Source organism: Cannabis sativa, chromosome 8 (genome assembly GCF_029168945.1).
Source record: "Cannabis sativa cultivar Pink pepper isolate KNU-18-1 chromosome 8, ASM2916894v1, whole genome shotgun sequence".
NCBI classification, from domain to species: domain Eukaryota; kingdom Viridiplantae; phylum Streptophyta; class Magnoliopsida; order Rosales; family Cannabaceae; genus Cannabis; species Cannabis sativa.
The window spans coordinates 44,668,743-44,686,236 of record NC_083608.1 but is presented as its reverse complement, the minus strand read 5'-3'; the positions used below and the strand labels follow the sequence as shown (position 1 = coordinate 44,686,236).

General features: G+C 32.2%; 1 protein-coding gene and 1 long non-coding RNA gene across 4 annotated transcripts; both read right to left on the bottom strand.

Annotated features, from left to right (window-relative positions):
• Window positions 1-1,972: 1,972 nt before the first annotated feature.
• LOC115700519 (serine carboxypeptidase-like 25) lies at window positions 1,973-7,128 on the bottom strand. Its single transcript, XM_030628067.2, has 8 exons — window positions 6,449-7,128; window positions 5,224-5,427; window positions 4,501-4,676; window positions 4,096-4,395; window positions 3,846-3,982; window positions 3,258-3,353; window positions 3,010-3,115; window positions 1,973-2,297 (listed from the first exon to the last, which is right to left on the bottom strand). Exons 1-8 carry the CDS (start codon window positions 6,750-6,752, stop codon window positions 2,157-2,159), a joined length of 1,464 nt encoding a protein of 487 aa, XP_030483927.2. The 5' UTR covers window positions 6,753-7,128; the 3' UTR covers window positions 1,973-2,156.
• A 1,410-nt stretch (window positions 7,129-8,538) lies between these two features.
• On the bottom strand, window positions 8,539-10,865 carry LOC115705002 (uncharacterized). 3 transcript variants are annotated; one of them, XR_004009371.2, is made up of 3 exons: window positions 10,204-10,585; window positions 9,826-9,997; window positions 8,539-8,845 (listed from the first exon to the last, which is right to left on the bottom strand). It is a non-coding gene; the product is annotated as an uncharacterized LOC115705002 (long non-coding RNA). The 3 variants fall into 3 exon arrangements; XR_004009370.2 differs by having other exon boundaries at window positions 9,858-9,997; window positions 10,204-10,571; XR_009683893.1 differs by having other exon boundaries at window positions 8,539-9,997; window positions 10,204-10,865.
• Between the last annotated feature and the right edge of the window lie 6,629 nt (window positions 10,866-17,494).

Here is a 17,494-nt window from a genome sequence, read left to right as displayed (position 1 = left end):
ACCTCATGGAAGCAGTCCACTGATGAATTTTTAGTCCAACACCACGCCTCCCGAGATTATGTTATTTTGAGGACAAGTCTGGCCTACATCAAGCAGGAAGAGACCAAGGGCTTGAAGAGCTATATTCAGTGTTTCAACGCTAAAACAACCAAAGTTGGGAGTGTTGGGATTTATGCCCTAAAAGTAAGTAATTAATAGATAATATATTATAAATTATATGAAACACAATTATAAGATAAATGAATACATTAATTTTATAAGTACAATTAATAAATATCTAAAGATTCCTTATTCATATGGAGGTGGTATAATCTTGTAAGGTCGTACAAGAGAATTAAGATTATACAATTTGAATAAAATAAGTCGGTAGTGTATTAAAGTAAATAGATCTTTAATATGGAACTACTATAAGTACGATTGACTATACACTATACTCTAGTATGCGTGATTTTAATTTTGATTACATATGTGGACAAACACGTAGTAAATGTGCTGTGTATAATTTGATTATACATGACTGAACTAATATGTAAGAACATCTATCACTAATATGCCATTTACCATGAAAGAATTATTCATATCATAATAATGATCATTGGTAGATCTATTTGAATCCTGAGTATTCATGAACTCCTAGTTGTGTTCATTAGGTTCTTTGATTCACTCGTTAAAGTTTCTCAAAAAAGATAATTCTTATAATTTTTGTTTTAGGAATCTAATAACATGAGTAATTGGAAACATGATATGCAATAATAGAATTCAAAATTTCCTAACAGCTCAAATATTAGTTTCCTTATAGTGTTAATTCTAAGAGTGATAACAGTTGGATCCAAATATGTAATGAGTTATAGATTAACTATTCACATTAAATTAATATTACATAAGGAATTCAAGAGATAATTAGAAGGGTGAAATAATATTTTTGACCAACTCTAATTATAAGCTAATAATTAGAGGACAATCTACTTGTAATGATTATATCAATGGACTACTAGTAAAAATTCTATAAATATAATTCTATATTATTTCAATTTCATATTTATAGTAGAGTAATAATTGAATTAATACACCAAATTATTTTATTGATGAGACTCGTAATCAAGTATTAATTTATTAGAATTTTAAAATATAGGTTCATGGTCCCATCTCTATACAATATTGTACATGAGAAGATATAATTTGTAAGATGAATTGAGAAAGAATTAATCTCTAAGAGAAATAATTCTTGAGGAAAAAAATAGTGATTTTGCATAAATTATTATTTTGTATAATTATGTTTATTATGAATTGAATAATTAAAATAGAATTTCTCTATTTAGTTTTAATTAATAAAACTATAATGAACTAGGTTATATATAATATTATTTAACAGAGAAGTGTATTATTTTAGTAGAAAATAATAATTATTTAATCTAAGTTATATAAGAGATTAATGAGAATTTATAATTAATATTAATTATAAATAATAAATTTGTTTAAAAAAATTTGAAAAATTAATTTTGGTTCTAGGCCTACAGGTGTGGGGCTATAGGCCACGTGTAAGTGACAACATATAAGTGCCAATAAATTTTATTTTAATATTTTTATTAATAAAATAAAGATTATTATATAAGATATTTAATTATTTTAAATAAATATTATTTTTTAATTATTTTAATTAAATATTTTATTATATAAGATATTTAAAATTAATAATAATATAAAACAATAAAAAATTAACTGAATTTAGTTATTCAATTACTAATATTATATTTGAATTTAAATTTTAAATTAAATATAATATATTTTTATTTTTAAAAATTAAATATCAAATTAAAAATTAATATACATATTATACAAAATATAGCATTTGTGGAGTACTTTTCACTTTCTCTCGAGTACTTTTCCCTTTCTGTAACTACTTTTACTTTATGCTATCTTTCCACTTATGAACTATACTACATATAAAAGAAGGGTCTAAAGTAGTCAAGCCTTTTTGTATCACACAATCAATATATATATTTATATATTTGTTCTTTTCTCAATTTAATTTCTCTACGTACTTTAAAACTACAAATTAATTAACCGAGAAGAGATTAATAATCAAATATTGTTTGATTTTTCTTCAATAATTAATTGATTGATAATTTGGTTTGGTTTTGGTTTGATGACTACAACTACTTGGGAAGGGGTTTCCCTTCAATAAATGATGTAAATAGCTGAAGAGCTGCTCTTGGCTTGAAAAGTGGGACTTCATGGCCAGCTCCTCTCACTGTTGCAAATGTCAACCCTTCATATACTTCTGTCCACCCTCCCACCTTTAAATTTATTAAACCAAATATTAATTAATAATGTATACAAAAATATACAACATTAATCTCTCATGCTCATATAAATTAATTAATTATATATTATGATATAGCTAGCTTTGATCTATTAAAATTTTGAGTTTTGGTTTCATTTGGACTTACACGTGGAGGAGTGGGGCTTGCATTGCTTATTAATAATGACCACTATAGGTTAACATATATAAATATATAATTACATATAACACCCTAAAATTTGATTTGGTATTACCTATATATATATTCTGAATATATATAGCTACGTAGCGCCGTATATAAATTAATAATAAGCAAATAAAGACAAACAAGCGAACGTGGAATTAAGTTATAGTTGTTTATATATACAAAATAAAAAAGGAAGAAGAAGATTTTATAATGTTTTATATATAATATGGGCAAAGCTGAGTAGGGTATAGGTTGGCGTTTGGCCATTAATGTTGACTGAAACTACCCCATTTTGATATGATATTGATCAATTATTAATTATATTGATTAATCACACGTCTAAAGCTAGCTTATTATTATGCTTATTCATTCAACAACATGCAAGCAAGCACTAACTGATGATCATTTTCTTTCATCATGTTCTGATTATATAGTAGTTAAATAATGCCAAAGAATCAATAATCGAATAGATAATTAAATTACTTTATATATCATATATATATATAGTTAGTGTACTGACCTGCTTCTTGACATACCAAGGGTACCATGGAATTTTGGTAGATAATTTGAGTCGTGCTAGGGAGAATCTTGTGGCTGTAACTGGCACCACTGAATCCACGTCCCCACTGCCCAATTATTAATTAATTAACAAAAACAATATTGTTTGTTTTTAATTAAACTCGATTTGAAGTACATAAATAATAGTACTGTTCATATAAGTAATTATTAATATTGATTTGGTATAATTAATGTATGTAATTTAATTACCTGAAAACCCAAACTCTCAAACCAGCAGCTATCATTTCTTTGTAAATAGGAAGAACAGATACTTCGGTATCGTTCCAATTCCTATTCAAAACCTCACTAACATATATACACAACAAACTTAATTAATTAGTATTAGCACAAACTATGAAAAACGACATGACAATATAAAACGATCTTGTATTTATTAAATTCAATTAAAGGTCCCTATATTGTTAAACTAGTAAAAATAAGCCAAATTGAGAGAGACTTCAGAATGTTACAAGAGACTATACAAAAGGAAAAAAAAAAAAAGAAAAAGAAAAATCACTGTTATTTTATTTTTATTTTTAAAAAATAAACAGTACGGACACTAAAATTAGAATTAATTTATCCTTGAAAAAGAGAAAATATTTACATCTAATTTTATATGGGACTTAAGATGCACCACACGTGCACCCTTTATAAAAAATAATAAAATTAGAAAATTCAATATTTTATCTAGGTTTCCACGCATGAAAAAAATAGTGTTAATTAAATGATCAGGGAAAACACAAATGAGATACAATAATAATTCCAAATTTGATGTATATATATATAATACGTACTAACCTGCAAGCAGTCCATTTATAAGGAATTTTTGTAAAGTTAGCATGAAGTGCCCTCTGCACATCAGGCCTATTGTAGTAAATCTCAGCATACTTCTCCGTACAAGGATCATACCCAGACAACTGCCTCCGGAACTTAATCTTATATATTTATTTTACACATATATAATACTCAATCAATATACTACATTTATATATATATAAAAAGTGTACATATATTAATAATATAATTAAGTATACTATAGCTTACGTACGGATGAATGGGGTCGATGAGGCAAACGCATAGTGGATTGGCGAGTGGTGGTGGTGGTGATGGTGCTACCATCGGAGTTGTTACATGGAGGAGCATAAATGTTGTACTGGTCAATGTTACCAAACTCCTTATCCATGGCGTAACTGTATAGAGTTTCACACTCGTCTGACTCTTTTTGTCGGCGAAAGTCACACGTGTTTATTAACTGTTTGTAGGTTTTATCAGATATCATCGCATGGCTCCACCAATACGTTACTGTCCCTACGTTATCATAGTAGTTGTCTGTCACTGCATTTCCCACCTGCAATTTAATTTCCCCCAAATATTCATTTTTTATTTTTTTATTTTTTCTTTTAGTTTTTTATATTGACAAAAAATTCTAAAAAATAAAATAAAATTAATATACCATTATTCCTCTTAGATTAATTGGGTGCTTGGACTGTTTGTTGTACAACATGATTTCTCTAGCTAATTGAGGCACATAATGACCGGCGTAGCTTTCTCCGGTTAGATATATTTCTCTCCTTTTATATCGTGGAAATCGATCCAGCCATCGGATAAGAAATTGTAGTGAGTCCTTTGCTGATTAATATTATTATAATTATATCATCATAACATTATTAGTAATATAAAGCATGTATATATAATTAAGCTTAGTAATAATATTATATATGACAACTTAATTATAACAATTGAAAAAGTGTACGCCTATGATTATGATTATGAAAAAGAATATTATATAGTTAAATTAGAACCTTTTTTTTCCTTTTTCTTTATTTGGTAAAGAAAACACACAAATATATGTTTAAGCCTAACCTCAATTAGAATAACATGATGATTACGTTTATATAAGTTGGCATATATTAATTGATTATTATTGATGCATATTATTAAAGTAATTTGCCACAAAGCTTCTTTATAATTTAATTTTATACACAATTTTCTCATTTTTTTAGCACTAACCCTCTAATTTATAAAAAAAGTAAAGTTACGGGATATTCACAAAAAAAAAAAAATAATTACAAATTTAATATAAAAATTAAAACATAAAAAAATTTCATCGCAAATTATCATATTATTAATAATATACTTTTATAAATAATAGTATGTTAATTAATTAATTACGTACCGGTGCGGCGGTCTCCAGTATCGAAGAGATCGGAGGAGCGGTTGGTGTAAGAAAAGCCAACACCGGCGGGAGTTTCCAAGAACAAGAGGTTGGCGACGGTGTTCCATGAAAACTTGTTTAGATTTAGTCCTGAGGCTTTTTTATTTATTCTAAATGGCCCTATTTCTTCAGATGCACCATATGCCACAGATGAACAACCCGGTCCTAAATTAACAATTCAAATCATTTATCAAAAACAACACTTATTAATTTAAAGAAAAATAGCTTTACTTCAATTGTACGTACGCATATAAATTGTATTTAAAGAAAAATAGCTTTCGTATCATATGTCTATTAAATCATAATTATGCAATAGTGTTATTTTTTTATGTTAATGCTTTAATGGTTAATAACTAAATCGCAAAAAGTCTGTTATGGGTTATAATTAGTCTGCATTTATTAATTTCTGCTATTCTATATATATATATATATACATACACACACTAATTAATAAATTATGGTGATATAGTAATTATTTGGCTTGTTCTGTTTATTGATTAGTAACAACTATATTTATAGTAGTTAGCTTAGCTAGGTCATCAATTCAATACTCATATAGTACTCAATGTCAATATAAATATATATCATGGTAGGCCACATGGTTGTGGCTCTACTTTTTTTGTTTTTCTTCCTTTTCTCTGACCCCTACTTTTCAACACTTTTAATTCTTCTTTCCTTTCTTTTCTTGCAGTAAAATTTATAAAGTCTAAACAAAATTTATACATTGAGAGAGAGAGAAGAATTCAAAATTCGAATTCAATAGAACAGTAAAGATGATTAAAACAACAAATAATTAAAGAAGGGCTGGAAACTGTTATAATTTATTATAGTGGATCGTTTCAAAAATAGTTAACGGATAGATGAATTTGGCATTGATGATTCGTAGTTAATTAGGTCAACAACCCTGTCTTTTAAAGCACCAGTACCCTACCAATAGTCCAAATTAAAAAATAAAAACCAAATAGTATTTATATAAAACAATATATTTAACATCACTAAAAGGCAATATAACAGTGAGAAAATAATTATTATCTTTGACTTCTGGAAACCACCCTATCTATATGTATCTGATTATAACAGTAAAAATTAATCATGAGCTTAACATAACGAAAATAAATAAATAAAATAATGATTTCTTATGGTAATTAAGTAATATTTTAAATTAAGTTTAATTTTAATTAATTACCTCCGTTGAGCCAAATGACGAGAGGTTTAGACAAGGGTTTATGAAGAGCCTCAGTGAGCCAGTAAAAGAGTGCTCTACCAGCCACTTGATTAACGGTAACATACCCTGAAAATTGGTCAAAAGTGACCTTTGGCTGACCAGGAAGTGCCTTAATCCGATCACCTTCTTCATTTTCCTCTTCTATTCCTTTGTTTGGCTCTATATCTACTCCACCATTACTACTAACAGGTGTCCCAAACAGAAAAAAGCTGACCAAACAAACGGCCAAGATCTGTACTACCACTACTCTTGCTGCCATAACCATAAGCTACCTGTAATAATTAGCCCCTTAAAAATAAAAATCAAAAGAAAGAAGAAGAAGAAGAGAAGAAACTAAACAAAGAAAGAAAGAGAAGAAGTGTCTTTCTTCCTAGTTGTGTGTGTGTGATGGGAAGTAACGAGTGTATTATTATTCAGAATTGGAATAAATAGGAGAGAGAGTAGCTGTGATATGTCATCACTATTTACTGATCAGTACTAGTAAGTAGTAACATAAATTTGGATTGAGAAATGATATTGTTATTGATTCAATTAAGTATTGGGTCTCGTATAATTTATTATTAGCCAATTACAAGATGATATGTCTAAAAGTGTTAACACTAGTATTCAATAACAATGCTCATTTCGATTTTGGTTTTGGCACCTCTCTCCCAAATTAATAAGTTGCTAAATTGAGCAGCCTTCACCTGTGATATGACAATACTACCCCCGTGACCATAATTAACATATATATGTAAGTAACTCTATCTAGGGTGGGGGGTGGTCTTAATTGGTATTAAAAATAGGGGCAATGGGATCACATGCCATCCGCGTGCCCATGAAACAATGTCCCTTTAATCCTCCATTAATTCCTCTTGTATTCATATACCAGACTTTGACTAACTTTTATCTTTATTGGCTTTATTATTCTCTCCGATCCTACTACTACCACCCAATGTTTATTTTTATTAATTTGTCTAATTCAATTCTTTTTGTTTTTCTCTTTGATTTTCTTTCTGTTTTTTGTTTGGATAAGATACAATGAACACTGTGTTTTTATTAGATATAATAATTAATTTTAATTCAGAATATAAATATGAGAATTGTGTCATCTTTACACATATATAAATATGTATATTTATGGTAGTTGAGAGCATATTTAATTTTGGGATAATTACTACTATATATATTTATGTAGTGATGATCTTAATATGCGGTTTCTGGCCATTATTGTTTATGGGAAAGAGGGTATTGGACAGGTATGTATCCAAAAAAGTAGCTAGCTAGGATGCTAACCTGGGATTTTTTTAATTCTTGAAATTGAAATGGGTATTCAATATCAATTGTCAAATGCTAGCTTGCTGTAATCTTCATTCTATATATATACTCTTAAACTGCATTTGGTATATATATGCATGTGCTAGTACACTCATCAATATATTAATATTATATATATGGTATATGCTGACTTTTCAAGCACTGATATTGTTATTATATGTATGAATGAATTAGCTTCAAGGATAATTTAAATTGTACCCTTTACTTCTAAATGTTGTTTAATTATACTTATTCCACATCACAGCCTCATTTGAGATTTTCACATATCAAAATCTTGGAACTATGTACAACTATTACTCCTTCCTATTTAATATGTACCCTTAATTTTATGTGCATATATAACACTACTACAAAAAGGAGTATTTTCGTCGGTTTTCAAGTGACTAATAAAGATTTTGCGTCGGTTTAAAAAACCGACGCAAAAAGGAGTATTTATTTGCGTCGGTTATAAAATGACACAAAAAACTATTTACGTCATTTTATAACCGACGCAGAACACCAAAAAAAAATTGAAACATTTTGCTTCAGTTTTGAAGTGACACAACAAGCTATGCACCAATCTTTAACCGACGCAACAAGTGTTCTTTGCGTCAGTTCTAAAAAGACACTTAAATGTACACAAAATATTAAAAAAAATCACAAATAAACTAATATTATTTTATCCATATATGAAAGATAAACTAATATCATATATCCATATAAAAACATATACATTATTAATTGAAAGTTCACTATTAAAAAATAATATTATAAAATTTGTATTAATAAAAGATAAATTCAAATTAAGACAATTACATGAGTGATATTACATAAAGTGTCTATATAACAAATATTTCTAATAATACTTTCAATATTACGTAAAGTGATAGTAAAAATTTGCACTTACAATACACAAGCCTATCCTCCATAAGTGTGATTAGAAAAAGTTCTCCTACTCCTAACTTTCATAACTCTTGATATTATCCGAAGTACTTTCTTTATCCAATCCTCTATTTTGTCTTTGTTTAAAGTCTTGTCAATAGCCACTGATATCATCTCGATCTGCCACATAGAGCAATGGAATATACATACATACACACAACAAACACACACATGTACACAATCAAATTCAAACTCAGCAAAGAAACAAAATAAATCAACTCTTTAAGCAAAAAAGCCTTAATAATTACTGTCATGTCTAATTGCGCAGACTGCTTTTGGAATTCTTTTATCACTCTAACTTGTTTAGCAAGTGTCATTTGCTAAAACATAAAATGTTGAAAAAAAACCTTCACTTAGTCATCTTTCAATATATATGTCATAGAAAGAAAATTTGTGTGGGAAATAAACTCATATACATGCTACTCCTAATAATTCCATTAAAGAGAAAGATTTTAAAATTTCTACCTTGTTCATTGCCACAAACTAGTTGTGTGCATTCTCATCATCTCTATCTAAATAGTTACACATACAATGCTGCTACTCGAGCAACAAAAAATTGTGTGTATTATTATAATAACCAGAAAATTGCAACCTTTAGAGATATATATTAGCTCCCTGCATTTTTATCAACATAATTGAAACTAGTCCAATCATGTATGTTTAGCTTATAATAATGACACACATATATAATCGTTGTACACAATAGGCACAGCTTAATTAAGGCATGTTTGGTTATATGAAAGAAATACTTTTGTTCAAAGCTTAATAATGGCAACAAGGCTATTATTAATATAGAAAAATCACCTAATAAATCCATAAATATATAAATTGGATGAGATCATAAAAGATGCAAATGTCACCATAAATCACTCATCCATGGAAAAGCAATTGCTTCAGGTCCAAAATGGGATATTATTGATCCAAAAAACAAAGGTACTTAATTATTTGGAATATCAAACTATAGATATGTGTAGCTTGCTTCTTTTATTAAGTTAACTTATAATTATTACTATTTTTTTTTGTTCCCACATCATATATGTAAATAAAAATAAATAAATGAAAATAAACAGTTGGGGAGAAGATAATCGTTTGATAATTACTTTACGGTGTATGCAAGAAAACTGTAAATTACTTGGGGAGAAGATAATCGTTATTTGAGCATATCCACCAGATTGCAAAGTCCACCCCTTCTTCCATTTGAGCATCCTGGACGAACCACACGAAGCATTCATGCAAATCCCATTAAGCAAAATTGGAATCCTTTCCAATATCCTTTGAACCAAACAAAACAAAAGAATCAAAATCAAATCCCTAAAACCCCTTTTTGATTAAAAACCCAGCTATAAATCAGTAACCCAATATAAGTTCATCGCCCAAATATATACAACGTCAGCTACCAGCATTTCAGATTAAAAAAATAATAGTAAATATAAATAAATAAATAAAAATAAACAGTAAAAACAAACCAGCCAACCAACCTGGGTGTCTTTCGAATTGACGACCCCAAATATCGAAACACAAAATGAGAGGAGGCAGCCAGGTTTGGGTCATCGCCTGATTATGTAGAAGACGAAGAAGAGAGGAGGAGGGCACCGGGGTTGGGTCACCGCCCGATTAAGTAGAAGACGAAGAATAGAGGAGGAGGCCAGTTTCGAAGAGGACGATCGAAGGGAAAGGGGCTCGAGTACTGGGCGAATTTGAAGAGGACAAGGTCGAAGAAGGCCGCCTAGTTTTGCCAGAGAAATTTTGAAGATGTTGAAGGGTTAGGGATCATAGTACGATATGATTTTGGGTTTTAGGGATTATATTAGAGTCTATTATAGCATAGCATAGACTATTACCAACAGACGCAAACTGATAAATAATATTTTAAACTTTTTACCTTATTACGTCGGTTCTATTTTTACCATCATTTAAAAAACGACGCAAATTAGATATTATTGGTGTCATTTTTAAACAGACGGGTCAATTATTTGGGCACTATTCACGTCGGTCAACGCGATGAACAGTAGCGTTGACCGACGTAAATAGTGTAATTTGTAGTAGTGATATGTGATGCCATATTAAATATGTACATATTATTAGTCTATTAATCTCTTATTTATGTCATTTAATGTGTGCATATATATATCATGATCAGCCTATGCTTTCATACAGATCATATATATATATATATAATATATATATATATACATAAACACATAGGGCATGGTCACTCTCAACTATATGTAAAATAATATTAGTGTATTTGCCAAAGTAGGAAGATCGACTATATCATGGCTGTGTGATGATTAGGGATGCACATTTTCCTCATGGGGATGGGCCCCGCGGGGACCCGCCCCTAATGGGGCGGGAATTCCCCGTCTAAATGGGGAACGGGGCGGGGACGGGGATCAAATTATTTGTCCCCGAATATTAAACGGGGCGGGGACGGGGATGACACTTCCTGCCCCGACGGGGACCCGTTTAATTTATGAATTATTTTTTTACTAATATTTTATATTTTATATATGCGTTTGTATTTTTTTTAGTATATTAATATCATTTTTATAATTTTTGAAGTTGTGTTTTTGTATAATAATTACTATATTGAATAGTAAATAATATGCAATACTTTATCTTTTATGTAATTTAATAATTTTATACATTTAAAATTTTAAAATAAATTTTATTTTACAATAGGGGATTCCCCGCTCCGTCCCCGCCCCATTAAGGGGATTCCCCGTCCCGTCCTCGATGGGGAATAAGCAGGGATGGGGATTAAAATTCTTAACGGGGATGGGGACGGGGAGAGCACTCCCCGCTAATTTCCCGCCTCGTGTGCATCCCTACTCTCAATTTAATTTATTCGCTCAATTTTTTAATTTCCAATTCGCCCTCTCTTTCTCGCTCTATCTCCTTCAATCTGCAACTACCATCCTCAACAGCAAGCCACTACCACCTCTATCTCCTTCGTTATCTCTCACTCCGTCCCTGTCCGTCTCTCTTTCGTCCCTTCTCTCTCTCTCTCTCTCTCTCTCTCTCTCTCTCTCTCTCTCTCTCTCTCTCTCTCTCTCTCTCTCTCTCATCTCAGTCTTCCCCGTTCTCTCCTCCACGTGCCATCATTCCACCAACCCAAGCCACCTCCACCCTTATCTCACTCTCTCCTTCGACGTCGAAGCCCACACCGCCATCGCTCCCTCCTCCTTCATTCTTCCCCCACACCGGTGAGACATATATATTTCGATTCAAGTTTTTGTCTTTTAATTATGAGTTAGTGCTAATTCTTATTCTTGTTTGAACTTTAACATAGCTTAAAGAAAAAAATAGTTCTAAATTGTCTTGTATTTTTGTTGATTTTTTCAGGTGATGATAACAAGGGTTTTTTCAGAATCAATTTATTATTGAAGGCAAAAATTTGGTGCAATATAGACGAGAAGAAGATACAAATTTTTTATTTTAAACTACAGGCTATACTATGGTTTAAAACTGTCGCTATAACACTATAGCTTATAGTTTAAAATCATCAGCTATAACATTATAGTATATGGTTTAAAACCGTCAACTATAATATACTTAAAATTCAAGTTGATCTATATCATTGTGATATGATAAACTCTTTTCATGGTAAACAACAAGTTTGATAAAAAATATTTATTACATATCGGTCCAGTCATGCATAATCTAATTATACACAGTATATTTATTACATGTTCATCTACATATGTGATCCGACTCAAAATCACACACACTAGAAGTATAGTGTATAGTGAACCATACTTAGTAGTTTCATATTAAAGATTTTTAATACTTTAATACACTACCAAGTTATTTTATTCATATCATATAATCATAATTCTCTTGTACATCCTTATTAGATTATACATTCTCCATATGAATAATTTTTTTTTTAAATATTTAATAATTATATTCTTATAATTTATATATCATTTATTTTATAATTATATTTCATATATACTCTAATATATTATCCATTATTACTTTCTTTTAGGGCATAAATCCCATCATGTCTGCCTTGGGGTTGTGTCGACTGTGAGCGACAACTTGACTTTGCCATATATGGTGGGATGCTAGCTTCATTGAAACCATACATGAGTTATTCGCATGGTTCCAGGTCTTTTAAAGTTAAGCCCATGTAGAGTAGGACTTTTTTGAATAGGATGTTTGATGATGCTCCGTCATCGATCATTATCCTGTCCATCATTATATTAGCTATTTGGACCTCAACAACAAGAGGATTATTGTGAGGATAGTTGACATGATAAGAGCCTGATTCTATGATGGTGATTCGTTCACTTCTGTAGCACTAAGACTTTGGAGGATGTTCTACTACCTCAAGGATTTCGGCTCTTGGTTCATGTCTGAGTGCTCTTGCATACCTTTCTAAGGCCTTCCTTAAATTCCTAGCTAACTGAGGGCCTTCAATCATAATCTCCAACCTGCCTACAATTGGCGCACGTTGTAGTGGAACATTGCCCCCAGTTGGAGTTTCAGGTCGTACATATCGCTAACGAGCATCATGTTTTTATCTTATGAGAAATTCTATCTCGTCCCGCAAGTGGTTACACTCGTTGGTATAATGATCGTAGTTGTTGTGGTAACGACAGAACTTATTCATGTCCCTCTTTTTTGACTCTTTGAAAGGAAGAGGTTTGCGATACGACACTATTGACTGAGTGGCCGTATATATCTCCTCTCTTGGGGCAAGAGAATCGAGTACCTGGTGAAGTGAGGCTCATAGTCTCTGAAGGGCTTGCCCCCGGTTTTAGGCTTTTTTTCCTCTAGAGGAGTTTCCTTGTTTGCCACTATTGTTGGATCTATTTCCTCCATTCGAACCTCCCTTTTTCCCATTGCCCTGCACCTTAGTAGTAGGGGCTTCAGTGTTTGGCGACTTCTTCTTGCCACCTTTTGAGCCCTTTGCTCAGGTGACGACTTCTTCAAGTTTGATAAAGCCATATGCTCTATCTATGAAGTCATTCATGGTGTATACTGCCTTGAGACAAAGGTCAGACCACAAAAGACTCATCTTCTTGAGCCCAGTTACGAGTGCCATAACCCTTGCATCCTCGCTGAGACTTTTGGTCTTAGCGGCTGCCTCTAAGAACTGTTGGATGTAGTCCTTGAGCGGCTCATCTTCCTATTGCTTAACGTCCACCAAATCATTGGCCTCGATTTGGCGTTGTCGGAAAGGAGCACATTAGTTACCAAAAGCATCCACTAGATCTTTCCATGAGTTGATTGATTCAGGAGAGAGCTTTAGGTACCACCGTTAAGCTAGGCTAGCAGGGAAGATTCTACACCTGACATCATCTATCACACCGTGCAGATCGGTTTGCACTTTAAAGTAGTAGATGTGAGATAATGGATCTTCCTTCCTAGTGTATTGATGCTAGGAAGGGTTATTGAACTTCTAAGTAATGGGAAGGGATTTGATTCTTTCGGAGAGTGTTGAGCGCCATTCTTAGTCAATCTCAAATTTAGACAACTTAAGTGTAATGACCCTCTTCACTAAAGCAACTAAGGTGTCGAACTCTGCTCGATTAACTCCGTGAATGGTGGTCTGCGTCCCAAATGGAGCTTCTGTTACTCAGATAGGGTCTTTTTTAGAAGTTCCCAAGTCCATCATTCTTCTTTTGTTCAAGAGGTCACACAGGTCTCTTTGTCATCCAGGTCGATCTTGAACTCCGGTCGATCTGGGTCTTGTAGTTGTCTCCTGACCATGAGGTTGTGAAGGAAACTCTGGTGAGGCTTTCAGAATGAACTCAAGATCGTCTCAGAACGACCCGTTGTGAGAGTGTTCATTCAAAGCATTGAAGTGGCTACTTCCTAATGAAAACACCAAAATATTGACTTACAAATTTGGACTGGACTTCTAAGCCACAACCACAACTCGCTAAATCGGCGAGAATATGAAAAGTTGTAGAGTAATTAATGAGAGATGCAACAATTTGTAATGGGGCCACGTCTACTTCGAGTTTTTATTCTCACGTGATGGTATTTACAGCAACTGTTTAAGTATTAGAAACTTCACACTCTAGAGAGAGAAACTCTAACCTTGTGGGTAGTTTTCTGAATGTTGACTAGTATCTGAGACATGACTTGATAGAGGGCTTAAATAGCTTCAAAACGCAAGTTGAATTGTGTCAACTGAATGAAAATTGAGTGAGTTATGATCGTTTTACTGAAGGCAGTTTAGGTTCTAGCACTCAGGTTGACATTCAGCTCCCAAGGTTACATTTCAGCGCACAGGTTAACATGTGACGTCAACCTGGACACTGTAAATGTGCAAAAATATCTAAGAGAAGTCATTTGAGATGCCCAAGTGATGGTTTGACACTCGTTTGTCCTTTTATATATTTTGGTGAAGCTGGTCACACATTCTTAGAGATGTTGTTGTTTTACAGAAACGGAAGAATCGAAACTTATGGCTTTCAGATGAGCCAAAATTTAAGTTGTGAATTTGATTGATCTGACATCATGAATCATTGCACTTGTGGAAAACTTGACGAATGGTCGAAATGACATCAGATTTGGATAAGAAGAACCCAGTGACTCAGACCAAATGTTGACCTGGGCGCTGGGGCCTTTAAATCGAACCCTTGGGATTCTCTTTTTGATACTTTCAAGGCTTCCAAGGCTTCTGAACTTGAGGACGAGGTCCCCCCATTTGTGATCATGCTAGATTCAATGGTCGCATCGAATTTGGAATTCGAGCAATTAAAGGCAGCATCCCAAGTTGATTGTCAACCTGGGCACTAGGCCCAGCACTAGGTCAATCAGGGCCCTGCGCCGTGTTTCCTTGTTATTTTTGATGAGGGTCAAGATGCCCAAAGCACTTTTGTTAATCTGAATTAGAAACAGCCAAGGTTGACAAAATGTCAACCTGGGCGGAGGGCCCAGTCCCAAGTGTTAACCTGGGCATTGGGTCCCTCTTTTGCTCCTTCGAAAGTTCCGTTTGGTCCCCATAAATAGTTGATTCTCAATATTTTCTGAAGATGGAGATGATTCTCGAAAGAATTTTAGGAATACTACATTTTTTGTGGCCCAAGTTAAATAATTGTCAACCTGGGTGCAAGGCCAACCCCAAGTGTCAACCTGGGCTCTGGGCCCTATTATTTGTGCCCATAACTTGTTGATTTTCCTCTGGAAGGACCAATTTTCCAGTTTTTGATGAAGACAGATTCAATGCAAAAATCGGATCTTTGATCGGATGCTTGGAAGGCGCCCAATTGACAGATTGTTAACCTGGGTGCTGAGTGCTCAAAAATCAACTTGCTTCTGAATCTAATTCTGATGCCTCAAATATGTCTGTAGTATGTCAAGTCGATGTCTCAATGCAAGTTTTGGCCACTTTTCACTAAGACGGTCCCGAAAACTGAAACTTTAGTTGAGGATGTCAACTTAGGAACTGGGTGGAAACCCTAGGTGCCCAGGTTGGGTTCTGAGTTGCAGGTTCGTGTAATTTTAGCTCCCAGACCTTGTAGTACATTGCTCTATGTCTTCATGGTACAATATACTTAAATATAGAAGGTTGGATTTGAGTTATTAAAGCGAACTTCCATCTCAGAGATCCTAGAGTACTCTACCTGGGCGTACGGCTAAGGTCCCCTCCCATGTTGACTACTATGACTCGGGCTACTCAACTTTGTGACGTCATCCTTCATGCCACGTGTCAAACATTGTGTCCACGTCACCAGAAAAAGTTTTCAAGTTAACAGATGTAAATATCTATAACCAAATTTAGTTATATTATTTGTTCAAATAGTTAAATATGATTTAATAAATAGATTTGAATTAAAATAAAATTTTTATTGGGCTTATTTAAATATAACAAAGTTTTGAACACAAATTTTTAGAATAAAATTTTCACGTAACTTTTTTGAAAGCCTAAAAAGAATTTTATCAGTAAACCTTTTTCTCTACATCACATAAAAAATAATTCTTGCTCAAGTTTTATACAAGAACTTCATATACACCTTGTCGTAGTAGCCCACACTACTCCTTGTGTGTGGTGGATCAATTTAGAAGAGTACGGTGTAAGATTTATTGGATCCAACTTACAAGAAGTTTCGAGAATACTCTGATAGTCATCAAGAGATGTTTATTTTTTTCATGCAATTTATATTTTAGATTTAATTTATACACCATGTGGAGATCCTTGGGACTATAGTACAATGATAATCCGTTAATTTTTTTTTTTCTTTTGCGGAGCTGATTTAGTACCATAAAACTAACAATACATTCTTATGTAATAAATATATAGTAATACATGGAAGATAATACTCACCATATAATGAGGACATATCGCCATGATTCGTATGTTTGTTATGTAATAAGGATAATCGTCGGGTTTTAAGTAGTAAATTAATTTAAATGTTGATCAAGTGGGAAACTGTTAGAATAATTTTTATATGGTAACAAATTAAATATTTGATTTGATTTGATTTATAAAATATAATTAATTATTTAATAGTTAATTAAAATTTTCTAATTATGGTCAGATTTAATTACCAAATATTTCAGTTACCTGATTGATTTCTAGAATTAATTATCAAAATATTATGACAATTATTGTGGCACAAACTTTAATGGAATGTTTCACCTATATATAAATGTAGGGTCTCAGTCCTCGAGCTCACTACTTATTTTGTGGAACATAGTGAATCCATTTAAAGAGAATAGAGAGAGTTTGGAAGCCTGATAATCCACACTAATCAGTTTCCTTTTCTTTTATAGATTCAAAGTTCGTGTTGGATTAAGGCTCAAGGA